This window comes from Callithrix jacchus, chromosome 3 (genome assembly GCF_049354715.1).
Source record: "Callithrix jacchus isolate 240 chromosome 3, calJac240_pri, whole genome shotgun sequence".
Taxonomy (NCBI): Eukaryota; Metazoa; Chordata; class Mammalia; order Primates; family Cebidae; genus Callithrix; species Callithrix jacchus.
In genome coordinates, this window is record NC_133504.1 from 114,946,500 (window position 1) to 114,967,472 (window position 20,973).

General features: G+C 37.1%; 1 protein-coding gene across 50 annotated transcripts in view; it reads left to right on the plus strand.

Moving 5' to 3' along the window:
* The window catches only part of SEC31A (SEC31 homolog A, COPII component), a 79,219-nt gene that overhangs the window by 32,890 nt on the left and 25,356 nt on the right, over positions 1-20,973 (plus strand). For 20 of the 50 annotated variants that reach the window (XM_078366943.1, XM_078366946.1, XM_078366949.1 and 17 more), the window contains exons 11-20: positions 1,273-1,512; positions 2,789-2,863; positions 3,614-3,652; positions 4,447-4,524; positions 7,896-7,971; positions 8,534-8,712; positions 12,034-12,160; positions 13,699-13,844; positions 16,123-16,296; positions 18,416-18,589. In XM_078366943.1, the coding sequence (XP_078223069.1) occupies positions 1,273-1,512; positions 2,789-2,863; positions 3,614-3,652; positions 4,447-4,524; positions 7,896-7,971; positions 8,534-8,712; positions 12,034-12,160; positions 13,699-13,844; positions 16,123-16,296; positions 18,416-18,589 (1,308 nt within the window). The remainder of the gene's footprint in view (positions 1-1,272; positions 1,513-2,788; positions 2,864-3,613; positions 3,653-4,446; positions 4,525-7,895; positions 7,972-8,533; positions 8,713-12,033; positions 12,161-13,698; positions 13,845-16,122; positions 16,297-18,415; positions 18,590-20,973) is intronic. The other 30 variants (XM_078366955.1, XM_078366959.1, XM_078366968.1 and 27 more) reach the window with 2 other exon arrangements.

The following is a 20,973-nucleotide window of genomic DNA, read 5'->3' on the forward strand; positions in this document are numbered from 1 at the left end:
TGGCACCATTTTTATATATACATTACAGTAGTGTTAACTGTATGCACGTTGTTGTACAACAGATCTCTAGAACTTTTTCGTCTTACAAAACTGAAACTCTGTGCCCTTGAACAACAGCTCCCCATTTCCTCTTTTCCCTGAATTCCTGGTAACCACAATCTACTTAGTTGCTAGGAGTTTTAACACTTTAAATTAGTCATATAAATGGAATCATGCCGTACTTGTCTTTTTGTGGGTGGCTTATTTTACTTAGCGTAATGACCTCAAGGTTCATCTGTGTGGTATCATGACAGAATTTCCTCCTTTTTAGAGGCTGAATAATACTGCATTATATATATATATACCACATTTTCATTATCTATTAATTTGATGGTCATTTTGGTTGCTTCCACCTTTTGGCTATTGTGAATAAATGCTATGGTGAACATGGGTATGTAATTATCATTTTGACATCTTGTTTTCAATTTTTGGGATAGATACCCAGAAATGGAATTGCTGGATCATATGGTGGTTCTATTTTTAAGTTTTTGAAGAAATTCCATACTGTTTTATAGCAGTTTTACCACTTTACATTCTCACTAATGATGCACAAGTGTTCTAGTTTCTCTGCATCCTCTCTAGCACTTTTGTTTCTTTTTCTTTTCTTCCTTTTACGTTGCTGATACTTTGCCTAATTCTTCATCTTTTCACACCAAACTTCTAATAGCTTGATTGCATATTTGTTGCTTGTCTTTTTCCCTTCTAATCTGGACTATATACTGCAAGATTAATCTTCCTAAAATAGACCTTTGAATATGTTTTATGTCATTCATAAGTTCATTCTTTGAATCTACTTAATCTTACTGTCCTATCTGGTTGGATCACTTGAGATCAGGAGTTCGAGACCAGCCTGGACAACATGGCAAGACCCTGTCTCTACTAAAAATACAAAAATTAGTCAGACATAGTGGTGGGTGTCTGTTATCCCAGCTACTCGGGAGGCTGAGGCAGGAGAATCACTAGACCCCAGGAGGCGGAGGTTGTAGTGAGCCAAGATACTGCCTTCGCACTGCAGCCTGGGTGACTAAGCGAAACTCTGTCTCAATAAATAAATAAATAAATAAATAAAAAGTACATTTCATCTAGAACAGAAATTGAAGGGGCATCAGACTGTGGTGCATGAGAGGTTGTATTAACTAATTTCATCCAGATTATATGTTTAGGCTACTGTAAAAGCACTTTTTGGGCCATATCCTTGGGATAACACAAGTTTGTTCATTCACTCTCTTACAGTTTGGAGGCAAACTGGTTACATTTGAGAATATTAGAATGCCTTCTCATCAGGGAGCTGAGCAACAGCAGCAGCAGCACCACCATGTGTTCATTAGTCAGGTTGTAACAGAAAAGGAGTTCCTCAGCCGATCAGACCAACTTCAGCAGGCTGTGCAGTCACAAGGATTTACCAGTTATTGCCAAAAAAAGATTGATGCTTCTCAGACTGAATTTGAGAAAAATGTGTGGTCCTTTTTGAAGGTAAAGTTGGTATTTAAAGCCATATTATTTCATTACCTGCTAATTTAACTGTTCCCATTATATTCTAAATCTGTCTTCCTATTAAAGAAACAATTGAAAAAGTGATTTCAGGAATTCATCATGAAATTAAGAAACCTTATAAAGAGCATATAACCTAACTTATGTCCGGAGTTTTTTCTTCTCTACTTTGAAAAGTGTAATACAAAATGCTTCTTTAATAAGTAAAAAAAAAAAAAAAAAAATCTGTTTAGGGGAAAGAGACATACATAGTCAGCATATCTATTTTGAAGATTAATACACAGAGTTTACTATAATAAAAACACAGCATATTTAATGTCTATGTAGATCTAGTTAAGGAAAATGGAAAAAGAGGAAGAGGAGGCCAGGCTCAGGGGCTCACGCCTGTAATCCAGCACTTTGGGAGGCCAAGGTGGGTGGATCACGAGGTCAAGAGATCAAGACCATCCTGGCCAACATGGTGAAACCCTGTCTCTACTAAAAATACAAAAATTAGCCGGGTGCGGTTGCACACATTTGTGGTCTCAGCTACTTGGGAGGCTGAGGCAGCAGAATCACTTGAATCCAGGAGGCGCAGGTTGCAGTAAGCCAACATTGCACCACTGCACTCCAGCCTGGCGACAGAGCAAGACTCTGTCTCAAAAAAAAACAGGAAGAGGAATAGAAGAGAGAGGTTGGAGGTATGGTATTTTTCCTTTTACTTTAAGAGGAGTTAGAATAGAATAACAAGTAGAATTTCCTGGTTGGTCATTTTCTTCCCCTGGAGTGTCTACTTCTTTATACAGTACTGATTCTTGAAAAGGTAAAGCAGTCTTGAATACAGTTAGGTTAAAGTCTAAAATTAAAGGATTTATATTTTGTAATAATTTCGGAAAGAATTTTAGGACATAGAATATATTACATAGTTTGAATTTGGTATCCGTTTAACCTTTGGCTATAAGTTTGTATTTACAAAAATTACTGTTCAAAAGTAAGCTTTATTTAAGCAGGATAATTAATTACTAGTATATTTACTATTAAAAAAATAACTTATTTTAAAAAAACAATTCTGGGTACATGTTCTCAGGACCTCCTGAGGCTGGGTCACTAAATAAAAAATTTAAAAACCCACTATTCTTTGGATTCTTTCTAACAGTGAATCTTTAGGACATAGACTTCACATATTTTTAATAATTCTCTTTGGAATTTGATTCAAAATATTGAATAAAAATTTGGCCTTTAAATTTGTTGTTTTTAAGAATATGTCTTTTTTTAAAAGGTGAACTTTGAGGATGATTCTCGTGGAAAATACCTTGAACTTCTAGGATACAGAAAAGAAGATCTAGGAAAGAAGGTAAACTTTTGGGAAAGTTTGATGGCATGCTATTTATGAATCAAACTTTTAAAAAATAAAGTTCTATACAGATTATCTCAAATCACCCAGTAAACATTTAATAATAATTTGTGTTTGGTTGCCATCGGTTTTTTATTTTTTTCCTTTTTCTTTTTCTCCATCATTACCCACAGTTGTTGCCAGAGTTTTGTGTGTGTGTATATGTATATTGCTAAATGTCTGTGTAACTTGTATTAGCCCCTCATCATTCTTGGGAAATGACTAGAGTTTTCTATAGCATTGCAGGTTGTTGCATATGTCGTAGAGGTATACTGTGCACTCTAGGTGCATTTTGAAGATTAGTGCTCTTATGATGTCGGACAGAACTAAGATCACATCACAGCCCCACTGCTTAGAGACTATATCTTAGCTCACTCCTTTAGAGTTTTGTATTTAACTTTATTAGTAGTCTAAACTTCTTGAGGCTGTAACTTTTTTAGGCTTGTAAGAGATTAATATGAAAGTTTTACTGCATGCCTGATGGCAAAAAATGAGGAAATGGAATGATTGTCAGATTATTTCTAATTCCTTCCATGTGAAAGAAGCTAGAACCACAAAGAACCAGTGCTGCACAGCTTTTTTTTTTTTTAAACATACTATTCCTATAAGAACTTATATAGATTTTTGCCAATGAGAAGCAAGAGATGAACATTTGCTGGATGCTCTGAAATAGAATTCCATGTAGTAGGTGAGTTGTTATTTTTATTTCAGATTGCTTTGGCTTTGAACAAAGTGGATGGAGCCAATGTGGTAAGAAGGACTTTAAAAATAGCTACCTTCTAAAACTTTGGCTAGGTCATAACAAATAAGAATTTATTTAAGAAATTTGTGTTTTATGCTTCATGGTATAAAAATAAATGCTTATTCTAGATATCTCAATAAGTCAGTAATTCTCGACTGGGTGTGGTGGCTCATGCCTATAATCCCAGCACTTTGGGAGGCCGAGGCGGGTGGATCACCTGAGGTGTCGGGAGTTTGAGACCAGCTTGACCAACATGGAGAAACCCCATCTCTACTCAAAATACAAAATTAGCCGGGTGTGGTGGCACATGCCTGTAATCCCAGCTACTTGGGAGGCTGAGGCAGGAGAATTGCTTGAACCCAGGAGGTGGAGGTTGTGGTGAGCTGAGATCGCACCATTGCACTCCAGCCTAGGCAACAAGAGCAAAACTTCATCTCAAAAAAAAATTAATAATTCTCATTTTAAAATAGCATGCACTTAGCTGATAGAGCATTCCTTTCTCTTTACATACACATTTGAATTTTGTAAAGGAGGAAAAACAATGACTACTCAAATACTTAAGATAAATATTTTTTCATTTTCCAGGGAAAAAAATTGGTAGAAAAGAATGGGAAAGTGTTAGTAGTAATAGTTCTTCACTTTTCCTCTAATAGTGTTTCTCAAATAAATTTACCCACTGTTGCTTCTTATGATTAAACTAGCTCTGAATGTTGTTGGTTGGGTCTTTTGTCTTCCTTGTTCACTAATAACCTTTTAATGCCACATTCTTCACCTTCCCCTGTAATTGTTTTGTGTACCAAAGGCTCTTAAAGACTCTGACCAAGTAGCACAGAGTGATGGGGAGGCAAGCCCTGCTGCTGAAGAGCAGCTCTTGGGAGAGGTACTTATTTTTTTTTCTTGTTATATCAGACAAATTTGTGATATTTGTGTATCTCACATTAAAATAAGGAAAATTTTCTTGATTACTTGTGGCAAAATGAGGTTGAAATAAATTGTTCTCCTTGAGATGTTTAGGGAGGAATCTGTGTACCTGTACTGACAGAAATATCATCTCCAAACACTTAGTTCTCCAACCTTGTTTCTGGGTTATATGGCTTAAAACTAACATTTGATGTGAGATTAACATAATTTGGTCAGATGGCTATCAGGATGTCAAACTGAAAAGAGATTTTATTCAGAAACCCACACTGCATCGCATGTAAAGTTAATGTTTTTTCTTGGCCTATTGTTTTGGGCCAATTATCAGTGGCATAGGCTTCTGAATTAGTACTGAACATGGAGTTGAAGTAAACAATATTTCATTAAACTTATTGTCATGATTTTCAATAAATGTGTTCTTAGTTGATAATTTTTGTAAATAATTAAGAAGAGTCCTTGAACACAGAGTTATATCATAGATTTTTCCATTTAATTTTCTGGGTTTCTTTTTTTAACCACTAATGAAGAAATCTATAATTACTTTTCTTGCTTTCTAACTTTATTTCATCTTGGAAAATTAATCAACAAGTTCTTGCTTCTCATCTCGTCTTTGACTTTTTCATTGTTCTTTGTGATACCTTGACTATGGAATGTTTTGTATCATTTTTTACTAAGTTATAAAAATGATTCATAGTAAATTTAATCTATTACAAGATGATTACAAAAATCATTTTTCTTAGAAGTGGATTTACTAGAGTTTAATGAACAAAGGAATATAGGATATGGATAAAATCTTACTAAAAATTTGAACTAGGCCAGGCATGATAGTTGCTCATGCCTGTAGTCCCAGCACTTTGGGAGGCCAAGGTGCAAGGGTCACTTGACACTTAGGAGTTCAAGACTAGCCTGGACAATGTAGTGAGACCCCATCTCAAAAAAAATTAAAAATTAGGCATGCTGGCATGTGCCTGTAGTTGTAGCTATTTAGGAGGCTGAGGTGGGAGGATCACTTGAGCCCTAGAGTTCATGGTTGCAGTAAGCTAAGATTATACCATTGCATTTCAGCCTGGGTGACAGAACAAGACCCTGTCTGATCTAAAAAAAAAAAAAAAGGCTGGTGTGGTGGCTAATGCCTGTAATCTAGCACTTTGGGAGGCTGAGGTGGGCAGATCACCTGAGGTCGAGAGTTCAAAACCAACCTGACCAAAATGGAGAAACCCCATCTTAAAAAAAAAAAAAGAACTAATATTGGCCAAATTTAGACAGAATTGTAGGATACATAGAGGAATGTACTTTCATGTATGTACAACTAGATTAACTACATATTATCAAATAGAAGACCATTTGGAAATGCACTCATGAATAATAGGTAAGAAAAATATGCATTTAATGAAATAAATGAAATAATAGTAATTAGTGTGCACATTTGGTTCTATGAAAAAATGTGTTTAAGGAGGTAAAATCTTCCCCTTTATCTTAATAGCTATTTGTTTCATAGCTTACACACTGAAGGTACTCAGTACCTAATAAATTGTGCATTTTTTGGCCTTTTATCTATTTCAGAAGCTCACAAATAGTTTCTAGAAAGCAAATTCAAATAGTGAGTTAAAAAAAGAAAAGTATTTTTATGCAGATTTGTTAGTGAATGTAATTAGATCATTATCTCTGATTTATTCCTTAATGTGAATAAGTTAAATTCTCAATTTCTTTGAGTTTTTAAATTTCAAAATGCTTCTCTTTAGTTGGGGAAAGGGAATTAAGGTTATAGATATTCTCCTGTAATAGTCAACACTAATAATTAAGCATATTTACAGATGGTGCAGTGCTGTACTCTGCATTAAAATTACCCAGTTCTAAAATGCCGCTGACCTTGAATACTAAATGTTTACATTCAGATGTGTAAATAACAAAGCACAGAAGACAGATATTTCATCTAATGTAAGAAAGCTGTGTTTTTCTTTAAACCTCTGATATGTTTTTGTCTTCTTTTGAATTTTATGCATGGAAGAGAAAGCATTTAAAATTATTTGCCAGCAAAATGCCTCCATTATATTTCTTCTAAAGAAAGCATTGAGTTTATTTTTAATCAGTCTTGCAGGTAGTCTCAGGTACTTATAACGGAAATGTATATATATTTTTATCACATTAACCTGCTGTTCCAGGTATGACTAATTTGACTGAACACAAAATGTATATTTGAATTTAAATGTATTCATTAAATAATGTACTTATATCGCTTTTATACTGTGGGTACCAAGTTATTTTTTTTTAATTTCCTTTTTTAGTGATTCAGTTAAAACAATAATACTGGCCTGGTGCAGTGGCTCACACCTGTAATCCCAGCACTTTGGGAGACTGAGGTGGGTGGATCATGAGGTCAGGAGTTCGAGACCAGCCTGGCCAACATGGTGAAACCCCATCTTTACTAAAAATAGAAAAATTAGCCGGGCGTGGTGGCGGGTGCCTATAATCCCACCTACTCAGGAGGCTGGAGAATTGCTTGAAATTGGAAGGCAGAGGTTGCATGCAGTGAGCCGAGATCTCACCATTGCACTCCAGCCTGGACAACAACAACAAAAACAAAAAACAGAAAACAAAAAAACCCAAAAACACGCAACCATCTTTTAGTCAAATCCAGTGGACAGGAATTACTAGATGTGTAAAAGTAGGTTTGTTTTAAAATTTAAAAATAACATAATTTAAAACTATATTTTGTGTATTTTGGGCCACTCATAGTTAATCTAAGGAAACAAAGATTCTTCAGCTTCATTACTGAGATACCAGTAAGGAATATGTACATGTTAGTTTAATAGTGTTCTTTTTTTTTGAGATGAGTCTTGCTCTGTCACCCTGGCTGGAGTACAGTAGCATGATCTTGGCTCACTGTAACCTCCATCTCCCAGGTTCAGTGATTCTCCTGCCTCAGCCTCTCAAGTAGCTGGGATTACAGACATGCACCATTATGCCTGGCTAATTTTTGTATTTTTAGTAGATACTGATTTCACCGTGTTGGGCTGGTCTCGAACTTCTGACCTCAAGTGATCCGCCTGCCTCAGCTTCCTAAAGTACTGGGATTACAGACGTGAACCACTGCGCCTAGCCTGTTCAACCAGTTTTCTTCATGACCTTGCATTTTATTTATGATTGTATAATAGGAGGTAATATTTAGGAAAGTGGTGGATCTTACTCTATAAACTTGTATCTGAGGACTTTTCTGGAATAACTTGGTATATCATCCAGTCTGTAGATAAAGAGTCATGTATAAATTTTTTTTGTCAGCAAATCATTCCACATTTTATTCTGGCTAAATTGTTGCTTTTTTCATCTCTTTAGCACATTAAAGAGGAAAAAGAAGAATCTGAATTTCTACCCTTATCCGGAGGAACATTTAATATCTCTGTCAGCGGGGGTAAGTACTTGTTGGTTTTGATTTCTAATTTTTTTTAACCATTGGAAAACAAATAGTTCCTGTATTTATTTAAAATGTTTTAAGTCAGGTGCTGCGGTGCATGACTGTAGTCTCAGCTACTTGGGAGATGGAGACAGGAGGATCACTTGGGTCCAGGGATTTGAGGCTATCCTGGACAACATGGTGAAACCCTGTCTCAAAAAAAAAAAAAGGTTTTATCACAGGTGGCAGAGTGTGAGAAAGAACTCAGTTTTCCTTTAGTACAGTACATGTAATTAGTGCCTTGGGAAGGCTGGTGTGTTCAGACACCTAGGTGATCTTTGATAACCCATTTAAATCAGTCTGGAAAACATATTATTTTATATGTATTTCAGTATATTTCTGTAGATCTCTTCCATAAATACCAATAGCTTGTGTTAGAAATTAATCCACTAGTAATCAGAAATTAATGTCATGGTCTCCATTTGTGTACATATATAAAAATTGATGCGTGTAGTAGTTTGTTGTTGGTTTTGGTAATAAAAACTCTATTTAACTTAGATGTATTATTTTCTTGTTGCAGACATTGATGGTTTAATTACTCAGGCTTTGCTGACGGGTAATTTTGAGAGTGCTGTTGACCTTTGTTTACATGATAACCGCATGGCTGATGCTATTATATTGGCCATAGCAGGTGGACAAGAACTCTTGGCTCGAACCCAGAAAAAATACTTTGCAAAATCACAAAGCAAAATTACCAGGGTATGTTATTTTAAAAATAAACAATAACATTTACCTTTCTAATTATGAAAACAGTACACTGTTATTATATATAACTGAAATGCAGAAAACAGTAAAGTATTTTAAAAACTCATTCGTAATTCCTTGATCTGGAAATAGTTGTTGGCAGTTTGACATGATTGTTCTAGTTTTTGTTGTTTTTGTATATATTCATAATTTTAAAGATTAAAAACATTAGGCTGTGGGCGGTGGCTCACACCTGTAATCCCAGCACTTTGGGAGGCTGAGGCAGGCACATCACTTGAGGTCAGAAGTTTGAGACCATCCTGGCTAACATGGTGAAACCCTGTTTCTACTAAAAATACAAAAAATTAGCCAGGCATGTTGGTGCATGCCTGTAATCCCAGCTGCTCAGGAGGCTGAGACAGGAGAATCACTTGAGCACAGGAGGCAGAGGTTGCAGTGAGCCGAGATCATGCCATTGCACTCCAGCTTGGGCAACAAGACCAAAACTCCGTCTTAAAAAAAAAAAAAAAAAAACAAACAAAAAAAACGTCTGGGCATATTGGGCATCCCAGCACTTTGGGAGGTCCAGGCGGGTAGATCATACGGTCAGGAGTTCGAGACTAGCCTGGCCCAATCCTGTCTATACTAAAAAACAAAACAAACAAACAAACAAAAAAAAAAACTACAGCTGGACATGGTGGCAGGCGCCTATAGTCCCAGCTACTTGGGAGGCTAAGGTAGAATTGCTTCACCCCGGGAGGTGGAAGTTGCAGTGAGCCGAGATTGCGCCATTGCACTCAGCCTGGGTGACAGAGCAAGACTCTGTCTCAAAAAAATAAAAATAAAAAAGGCTGGGTGCAGTGGCTCATGCCTGTAATTCTAGCACTTTGGGAGGCTGAGGCAGGTGGATCACAAGGACAAGAGTTTGAGATCAGTTTGACAAACAGGGTGAAATTTGAGGCTATCCTGGACCTCACATTTCTAGTAAAAATACAAAAATTAGCCAGATGTGGTGGCAGGCGCCTGTAATCCCAGCTACTCGGAGGCTGAGGCAGAAGAATTGCTTGAATCCAGGAGGTAGAGGTTGCAGTGAGATTGCGCTACTGTACTGCAGCCTGGGTGACAGAGCAAGACTCTGTCTCAGAAGAAAAAAAAAAAGGATTAAAATATTTCGGTTATTTCAGAAAGGCTTTGCATAGAACATTTTAATGGAAAAATTTCAACACCCCCTAATTCTGTCAATACATTGATGCATATCTTTCTATACATCTTATCTGTGTATTTGTAGAATTTTTTTTTTAACAGATTCAGGATCATACTTGTGTGTGTGTGTGTGTGTGTGTGTGTGTGTGTGTGTGGTTTTGTTTATAGATATTGTTAATTACATCGTAAGTAGTTTTTTACATCATTAAAGATTTTTATTAAAAAATTTTTTTTTCTTTTTTGAGATGGAGTCTTGCTTATTGCCCAGGCTGGAGTGCAGTGTCGTGATCTTGGCTCACTGTAACCTCCGCCTCCTGAGTTCAAGCAATTCTTGTGCCTCAGCTTCCTAAGTTGCTAGGAATATGGGCGCCCACCACCATGCCCAGCTAATTTTTGTGTTTTTAGTAGAGATGGGGTTTCACCATATTGGCCAAACTGGTCTCGAACTCCTGACCTCAGATGATCCACCCACCTCGGCTTTCCAAAGTGTTGGGATTACAGGTGTGAGCCACTGTACCTGGCCTTATTAAATTTTTTTTTTGCTCTATAATATTTCATGGTGAGAAGATATAATGTTTCCCTTATTTTGGTATGTTTAGGTAATTTCCAATATTTTCCTAATAGAAATAAACCTGTTGTTCATATAATATTAAACACCTTTGGTGTGCCTAAAGATTTGTACAAATTTCTGATTTAAGTTGGACTGTAGTCCTAGAAGAGGAATTTCTGGCACAGAGTGTCCCAATTTTTTTTTAACTTTTAAGTTCAGAGGTACATGTGCAGGTTTGTTATATCTAACAAACTTATGAGTGAACTTGTGTCATGGGGGGTTTGTTGTACAGATTATTTCATCACCCAGGTATTAAGCCTGGGACCCTTTAATTATTTCTTCTGATTCTCTCCCTCCTCCCACCCTCCAGTAGGCCCGGTATGTGTTGTTCCCCTCCATGTATTCACATGTTCTCATCATTTAGCTCCTACTTGTAAGTGAGAATATGTAGTATTTGGTTTTCTGTTCCCGTGTTAGTTTGCTAAGGATAATGGTCTCCAGCTCCATCCATGTCCCAGCAGAGGACATGATCTCATTCTTTTTTGTGGCTACTTGATGTTATTTCTACGTTATAAAGTAATTTTTATCGAAGTTAGTTTTCATAAAAGTTGTACCAATATTGAGTCCCACCAGTCTCATCTCATGTCACTCTCTCCTCTGTTATCTTTTAGCCGCAGTGGCTGCCTTTTAGTTCCTCTCTCACTCATTGCATGTTCCTTTCTCACTGGAACTTTGCATCTGTTGTTCCCTTGGCCTGGAAGGCTTTTTGCTTCTTCTTCTTCTTTTTTTTTTTTTTGAGACGGAGTTTCACTCTTGTTACCCAGGCTGGAGTGCAATGGCGCGATCTCGGCTCACCGCAACCTCTGCCTCCTGGGTTCAGGCAATTCTCCTGCCTTAGCCTCCTGAGTAGCTGGGATTACAGGCACGTGCCACCATCCCCAGCTAATTTTTTTTTTTGTATTTTTCGCTCTTGTTACCCAGGCTGGAGTGCAATGGCGCGATCTCGGCTCACCGCAACCTCCGCTTCCTGGGTTCACCAATTCTCCTGCCTCAGCCTCCTCAGTAGCTGGGATTACAGGCATGTGCCACCATGCCCAGCTAACTTTTTTTGTGTATTTTTAGTAGAGACAGGGTTTCACCATGTTGACCAGGATGGTCTCAACCTCTTGACCTCGTGATCCACCCGCCTCGGCCTCCCGAAGTGCTGGGATTACAGGCTTGAGCCCCGGCCAGGCTTTTTTCTTCTTGAAGTTAGTTCCTGCTTGTCCTTCAGAGATCACTTGTCAAAATCTTGGGCAGTTTTCTCTGATCCATCTGACCAGGTCACACCTTCCTATTAAAGGTTCTGATAGCACCTTATATTTTTTCTTCTCAGCACTTCGTGAAATATGTTGTCAGTTGTTTTTGTTGTTGCTGTTGTTTCTTGAGGAACAATAATACCATTATTATGTCATTTGATTCAAAAATATATTTCATTTTTCTGCTGTATTTGGCATGAAATACTTGACATGATTAATTAGCCAGAATTAATTTTTATTGCTGTGTTAAGGCATTTAATTCTTTTTTTGTTTTCCTTTCTCAAGCTCATCACTGCAGTAGTGATGAAGAACTGGAAAGAGATTGTTGAGTCTTGCGATCTTAAAAATTGGAGGGAGGCTTTAGCTGCAGTATTGACTTACGCAAAACCGGATGAATTTTCAGCCCTTTGTGGTAAGAAATGTGTTTTATATTTAACTGTATTACATACGTGGCAGGATATATTGTAAATAAACTTAAATGACAAATTTTATTAGAAACTTTTATAAATCTGTGAATCACAAAAAAGAAAAGTTCTCATTTCAGTGCTTTTCTCAGATTTATTAAATATATTACTTCTTCATATCTTATTTATTTTTTAAAAATTCATTAGTGATTGTGGTTTCAGACAGACTAGAGTTGGAATCTTGCCTTAGCTACTTAGTAGCTGTATGATCTAGGAAAAATTACTTTCTAAGCCTCAGTTTATTCATCTGTAAAATAGACCATAAATAGCTCTCATTTAATAAATGTTAGCTATGATAAAATTAATGATAACATTAGAATAGAAATTACCATTATAGACCATGACTAAACTGGTGGCTAAGGAATAAATATTTTCAAGAGAAGCTCAAGGCTACTAGTGTAACAAATAGCCATTTGCTCCCTTGAAAGAATTATAAGAATATAAAAATTATAAGATACTGACTGCTTTTTTTTTTTAGACAGAGTTTTGCTTTTGTTGCCCAGGCTGGAGTGCAATGGTGCAATCTTGGCTTACTGCAACTTCCGCCCCCCTGGGTTCAAATGATTCTCTTGCCTCAGTCTCCCAACTGGCTGGGATTATAGGCATACACCACCATGCCCGGCTAATTTTGTATTTTTAGTAGAAGACGGGGTTTCACCTTGTTGGCTAGGCTGGTCTTGAACTCCTGACCTCTGCTGATCCGCCTTCCTTGGCCTCCCAAGATGTTGGGATTACAGGCGTGAGACACCGTGCCCAGCCAGAACTGCATTTTTATAAATAATTTATATTAGACCTAGCTACCATTGATAAATCTATTCCAAATGTGCCTTTAGGATTTTTTTTGTTCAAATATTATTCCTTATTGTTTTTCTTTCTTTTTTTTTTTTTAGTTGATCAAATTCAGATGGGATGACGTCTTTCTTTTTTTTTTAGAGATGGAGTCTTGCTCTTGTCACCCAGCTGGAGTGCAATAGCACAATCTTGGTTCACTGCAACCTCTGCCTCCTGGGTTCAAGTGATTGTCCCATCTCAGCTTCCTGAGTAGCTGAGATTACAGGCACCCATGACCACGCCTGACTAATTTTTGTATTTTCAGTAGAGACGGGGTTTTGCCATGTTGTAGAGGCTGGTCTCAAACTCCTGACCTCATATTCTGCCCACTTCGGCCTTCCAAAGTGCTGGGAAAAGGCGTGAGCCACCGTGCCTGGCCCCATTTATTGTTTTTCTAACATAATTAATAAAAATTAGTTGTACAGCTAGATTAGTTTTGTAAACTCATTTATTATATACAGTTTGTCACTTTCATTCATTTAACAAACAAATATTTACTAAGCATTTAGAGTGATTTTGTTTCTACATGCTACTCATTGGTTATAAAGCTTAATCCATACCTCTGAAAATATTGTTTAGCTGCTCACAACTTCATATACAATCATATACAGATTGCCTTGGGTATACTCTTATTTTATTTTCCTCTTATTTATAGATCTTTTGGGAACTAGGCTTGAAAATGAAGGAGATAGCCTCCTGCAGACTCAAGCATGTCTCTGCTATATTTGTGCAGGGAATGTAGAGAAGTTAGTTGCATGTTGGACTAAAGCTCAAGATGGAAGTCACCCTTTGTCTCTTCAGGTTAGTATCTTTGAAGCAAAAGGGACTTATTTTTTAGTGTTGTCTTTCACCCTACTTATCATCAAGTTATAATCTAGAAATTCATTTGTTCTATACATTCAAGAACTTCTTTTGCTGGATAATTATATAAATTTATTGCTGTCTTTGAAGAAGCAAAGTTTGAGAATATGGGATAGGAAAATGGGGTTGCAGCTATTGTAAGATCATGGTTATGATTTGGCAGTTTATTGGGGGAAATATATGGCAGGAGGATTGAAAACAGCTTACCTCTTTTTCTGTGTGCTCCTCTGTGTGCTTCCAGTGGCTCTGCCTGCCATGAACAAAGAAAGAAGCAATGTGGGTAAAGGAATAGGAGGCATCCCCTATACCAATAGAGAGTCTTTATAGTTAAGGGAAAATGAAAGTGAGAGGTAAATGGAATCCCATGTAACAGGGGTCCCCAACCCCCATGCCATAAACCGGTACCAGTCTATGGCCTCTTAGGAACACAGCAGAGGTGAGTGGTGGGTGAGCGAGCATTATTGCCTGAGCTCCACCTCCTTTCAGATCAGTGGTGGCATTAGATTCTCATGGGAGCACGAACCCTGATGTGAACTGTGCATGTGAAGGATCTAGGTTGCATCTTCCTTATCAGAATCTAATACCTGATGGAACAGGCCAGGTAGAATAATTTTATCCCGAAACCATCCCCCTTGCTGGCCTGGAAAAATTGTCTTCCACGAAATCGGTCCCTGCTGCCACATAGGTTGGGGATCACTGCCATGTGACACCAATACACAAGCAAGAGAGGAAGTAGAAAATGTGGGGACTTATTCTCAGGCACTGACTATATATTTAGATATTTTTTCCTAAGCATTTAAATCAGCAGAGTCTTATGACAATTTTACCATATAATATTTCTCTTTCTGGAAAGATATTTTCTCAGTAGAGTCATTGCTTTAAAGATCACTATTGAAACAGAAAAAAATGGGTAGAAAATTAAGGTTTTCCTTTTATTAAGAGCTTCTGAGAGAAAAACACTTGTTTTACCCCTCTGGATTTAGGTACTTAGGAAAGGCAGAAAGGTATGATATTCTTAGGCTTTCTCCCAGAAGCATAGCTCCGCATTGTGGAAAGATTTGGTATTGAAGGGCAACATGAGAACTTAGACTTAAAATAGTAAACTCCTTTGGAAATCATGTGTCTCTGTCTGTGAGTTACCTCATAGTAGTACTATTTTTATAGAATAGATGGTATGGTATTGTATTAGTCTGTTTTCATACTGAGGTGAAGAAATACCCAAGACTGGGTAATTTATTTTTATTTTTATTTTTGAGACGGAGTTTCGCTCTTGTTAACCCAGGCTGGAGTGCAATGGCGTGATCTCGGCTCACCGCAACCTCCGCCTCCTGGGTTTAGGCAATTCTCCTGCCTCAGCCTCCTGAGTAGCTGGGATTACAGGCATGCGCCACCATGCCCAGCTAATGTTTTTGTATTTTTAGTAGAGACGGAGTTTCACCATGTTGACCAGGATGGTCTCGATCTCTCGACCTCGTGATCCACCCGCCTCGACCTCCCAAAGTGCTGGGATTACAGGCATGAGCCATTGCACCCAGCCACACTGGGTAATTTATGAAGAAAAAGGCATTTAATGGACTCAGAGTTCCACATGCCTGGGGAGGCCTCACAAGCTTGGTGGAAGGTGAAGAAAGGAGCAAAGGCATGTCTTAACATGGTGGCAGGCAAGAGAACGTGTGCAGGGAAACTGCCCTTTATGAAACCATCAGCTCTCATGAGACTTACTGACTGTCAAGAGAATAGCACTAGAAAAGCCTGCCCCATGATTCAATTACCTCTCACTGGGTTTCTCTCACGACACATGAGGATTATGGGAGCTACAATTCAAGATGAGATTTGGGTGGGGACACAGCAAAACCATATCAGATATTTTCATTCATAGCTCCTCCCATATGTGCTAGAACACAGTTTCTACCTTCTGGCATCTGCCTATCATTTTCACTTTGAGTATTTGCCTATTTTAGCTCACTAGACAATTATCTGGTAGTTTAAGGATATTTAGGAGAAGGTGGTAACCTATGCCCTATCCATGAGTAAAAGACCTTCTTCCTCACTACTTTTTCACTTACCTACATAGTGGCTGTACTTAGTTCTAAGAGGAATGATAATAGGTACTGTACTTTTAGTGGGTTTTAGAAATATTAGTAACTGTTGATCTTTTCTTGCTTCCTCTCATACAGTCAATATTTCTGTTTGTTTCTCTCTCATTGTTTTTATTTAGGATTTGATTGAGAAAGTTGTCGTCCTTCGAAAAGCTGTGCAACTCACTCAAGCCACAGACACTAGTACTGTAGGAGTTCTCTTGGCTGCGAAGATGAGTCAGTATGCCAATTTGTTGGCAGCTCAGGGCAGTATTGCTGCAGCCTTGGCTTTTCTTCCTGACAACACCAACCAGGTAATTACAATTGACCGTTTCTGTAATGTTTGAGTAAGGTGAGTCTAGTAGACACCACTTAGCATTAGACATAAACATACTAGTAGGTGGAATATTTTGGAGCAGTTGAATTTCTATAACCTGACTGTAGGTAATTGTTATTGACAATTCTTCAGGGATCATTTTAGGTGTATCAGCTGTATCAGAGAGAGAGGATGCTCTTGCAGTGTGACAGATTCCTTTGTACCGAGGGACGTAGTATTTGAGGAAAATGATTAGGGAAAAGACCACTTTTTATTTCTAAAGCCAAATGTTGATTCTTCATATAAAGTTCTTCGTAGGAATCTTTTATGTCAAAAAGCTGTAAATGTTAATGTTTAATCAAACAAATGGAGTCGTTAACATTTTAAAAATTTCATATGTTCCATCCCAGATAGTGTTGAAGAAGTTCATTCTGTATGCCCTTTTAATCTGATACTGTCTGTGGGCAAGTATATTTTTACATATTCAGTGTAGAGGAAACTAATTACATTGTCTTTATTTATTGCACAATAAAACTTGGGCAAAATGATGTTTCTTTCAATTCAGTTCAACAAGTGGGTATAGAATGGTGAACAAGATTGCGAAGATACTTTCTCTAGGAAGCCTCCAAACTCAAGTTGGCTATGGACAAGTAAATGTGGGATTCTAAAAATGTGATATAAGTACTGTGATAAGGGTATTGGTGCTATGGAACACAATAGAGGGGAACCCAAAGCCAGTCATGGAGCATGAGTGAAAGTACAGGTGAGGTTTGAGGATACTTTTCCACAAGAATATTTATATCTGCATTTTGTGTCTGATGGAGCTTGATTTTGAGCCTTGCAGATACTATCTTGTCTCTGTACTTTTTACTAATCACTTGATTCTGGTTTTGATGTATTTTTTTAGTCAATTGTTTTCAGTATTTTGTCTGTTTTTGGGAATTATTGATACATTTCATTGAGTAAAAGTACATAATATTCTCCAGGACTATGGCGGTATGACTCTCTAGTTGGTTTTGTATATACTTAGCTGTAGGATCCGGCTCATTTGTTTCTGAATCGTTGATGGGAATATTAGGTAGAATAGATGATACATAATCTTTTCCTTTATGGTGGCTTTGGCATACTAGTTTTATAAGACTTTTTACCTAATAAGTAAAAAGTTATATATATATCTTAAGACTAATTTACTCTAAGACCTGTAGCTCATCTAGCTTAAGATTAATTCATTTTTAGTACCATTTATAATCACATCCATTTTCTATACATTATTCAAGCTTTTTTTTTTTTTGGACTTTAAAGAACATTCTTTAGGCCAAAAAAAGTATATTTTTTGATGTTATTTCCTATTTATCTTGGTAGACCTTGTGTTTTGGGGGGAATATGTCCTGAGACTTCGTGATTGCATTATATTATACAATTCTCTCCCATAAAAGGAAACTAAAATATGCCTAAAACTTTAAAATGATCCCTTTAAACCTTTAACAAATGTATAGGAATGTATAATTTTTAGAGATAGATCTTGCTGAAACATTTTAACACATTGCCTTTTTGTTATTTGTTAACACTTAGAACATAAATGGTCACCTCATACTTCCGTAAATCTCTATGCGTGTAGATCTGTATGAGTTACAGATCTGAATTTCACATCTTACTCTTTATTTCAAAAATCTCTTTAACATTTCATCTCTTTCTTAGATCACCTCACCATTTTCTTCCATAACCATCTTTAATAGTTGATTCTCTTTGGTGGCCTTTTTTAGTTACAGTTTTTAAAGTAGTTTTGTGATTTATGAGCATTAAGTAACCACAAGAAAACACCAAAGAGTAGTAGTGATAAGTGATAGTGGTCTTGTGTCGTAACCATAAGGTGGGCATAATTCAAATCCCTTCCTCAGTTAAATTACAAGTTACAGTTGTCACGGACCTTTGGTGCCAGTCTTGAGTAGTAGAAACTATGACGTCAAATCTGTGAGTGTCAGGATCTATTGTATAATTCCCAGCATTATGAACAAAAAGGGATATGTTGATGAATAATCTGATTAAGAAAATTAACATGCTGTCATATTGCTAGGTGAACTCTTAACAGTTTGCTTTTTTTCTATTCCTTTTTTAAGCCAAATATCATGCAGCTTCGTGACAGACTTTGTAGAGCACAAGGAGAGCCTATGGCAGGACACGAATCACCTAAAATTCCATATGAGAAACAGCAGCTGCTCAAGGGCAGGCCTGGATCAGTTGCTGGCCACCACCAGATGCCAAGAGTTCAAACTCAGCAATATTATCCCCATGTGAGTGATATGGTCCAGATGAAGTAGGAACACTTTCATATTTCTCTTCCAATTGGTGATTCTCATTTGTTCAGCAAAAGACCTTCTCTGATATGGTAAAACCAGACAATATATTGTTAAAGTAGATATATTTTTTAGATTCTTGAAGTTTTATTAATGGTCTATGTTTTGAAATCATCTCTCTCACTTGGTCAAACAAATTATATTTTAGATATAAGTTGGTTTTAAGCTCTCTAGGGAGGTTTATTCTATTTCTCTGTCACTCAAAGTTTACTTACAAATGTACATCTATTATTGAAACTTCTGTTTGATTCATCTGGCAAGCTATAAAGTAGCAGGAACAATCTTGGTGATTTGGTTGTTTTATAAAATATTTTTAGAAGATAGTATTTTTCTAGTATTCTTAATCATTAGTACAGGTTTAGCTTTAGTGTATTCTATATTTGCACAATGAAGAGTATCCAGAATATAGACTTTTTTTGTTTTTGGACAATTTAGATATTAGAGAAAAGTGAATGACCAAAGATTTTTGAAGTTAGTTGTAGATTATGAATTAATGATTTTATTTAAATTAACAAATGTTTGGTGTTACAAAATGTGGCTTCTTATTATCTTTTACTATTTCACATAGAAACTTCCGTATTTCTAGACCAGCAGATAACTCTTCATGTCCTTAAATGAAGAATATTTTTTTCATCGGTAATGAATGGTTTTGATTGATAGCAAAGTTAGCAGGTACTCTGCCTGTTTTAAAGCAGAACAAATTGCTGATAAAATTAATGGAGTCTTTTTACATTTTGTTATAGAAAAAGTAAATATAAAATCTTGAAGAAGAAAAAATTTTATGCTCTTTTTGTCTGTTGTGTTTTTGATGGATACTTAATCAGGATAGATTGCATTTGAATATAACTGTTAACTGTCTAGAATACTCTCTATTTTGATTTTGTTCATTGATTTGACAAATATTTGTTGAGACCCTGCCATGAGTACCAGGCATTCTTCTAGCTTCTGGGGGTATATTTATGAACAAAATAGACTAAATTCCCCCTGCCTCTAGGCTTAGAAAATCTATGCCATAAGTAGAACAGAGCAGATGATGGCTGGGAAAATTGAGAAGCAGAGATGTCAAGCAACCCACCAGAGGTGAAGACACAGAGTTTGAATTTCTCAGCATTGCCTGGCTATTTACCAGCCAAGCTGAGATTAGAACTCCCAAGCATCTTGTGTTAAACCAAGCTACATGTCATGGTACTGAAGTAAGGCAAGCTCTTCATTAGGAAAAGAGAATATTTACTCTTTATGTCCTTAGCTTTATTTTTCTGGAAAAAGGTAAAAACATTGAAAGATTTGTTATGCTTTGATTTACCAATCTTATGCTTGCAGGAAAAGACAAAGTGAATCATAAAGCAGTGAGTTTCTTGATGAAATCTTACGATACACTGAATGAATGAGGACAGTGGCTTGTGGTTTTAATGCAGTGTTAACAGGCAGGGGCAAAGGGATGAGAGGGAGGCCAGATCAGTAGGAGTTCCACTTCTACTTTGACCAGCATAACTTTGCCTTTACAGTTGACCCTTGAAGCACGCGGGTTAGGGGTACTGACTCTGCATGCAGTTGAAAATCCATGATTTCACTCCCCAGAACTTAACTCCTAAAATTAGCCTGCTCTTGACTGGAAGCCTTGCTGATAACATGAACAGTCCATTAACACATATTTTGTATGTTGTATTTATTATATACCATATTCTTAACAATGAAGTAAGCTAGAAAAATGAAAATATTATTATGAAAAATCATAAGGAAGAGAAAACAGGGGGTCCAAAGTGGCTCCCGCCGGAGGTCGTGGCGCTTGCGAAGGCGAGGGCATGAGTTCAAGGCAAACCTGAGCAACCTTATAAGCTCAAACTGATTGGCAAAAAAAAAAAAAAAAAAAAAAAAAAAAGGAAGAGAAAATATATTTACTATTCATCATTAAGTGGAAGTGGTTTTCATTCTTGTCTTCACATTGAGTAGGCTGAGGGGGATGAGGAAGAGGGGTTGGTCTTGCTGTCTCAGGGGTGGCAGATGGAGAAAAGGTGGAGGAGGTAGAAGGGGATACGTGAGAGTCAGGCAAACTCAGTGTAACTTCACTGAAAAAATTCATATCTGGCTGGACACGGTGGCTCACACCTATAATCCCAGTATTTTGGGAGGCTGAGGTGGGTGGATCATGAGGTCAGGAGTTCAAGACCAGCTTGGCCAAGATGGTGAAACTCCATCTCTCCTAAAAATACAAAAATTAGCTGGGCAAGGTGATGGGGACCTGTAATCTCAGCTACTCGGGAGGCTGAGGCAGGAGGGTCACTTGAACCTGAGAGGCGGAAGTTGTAGTGAGCCAAGATCGT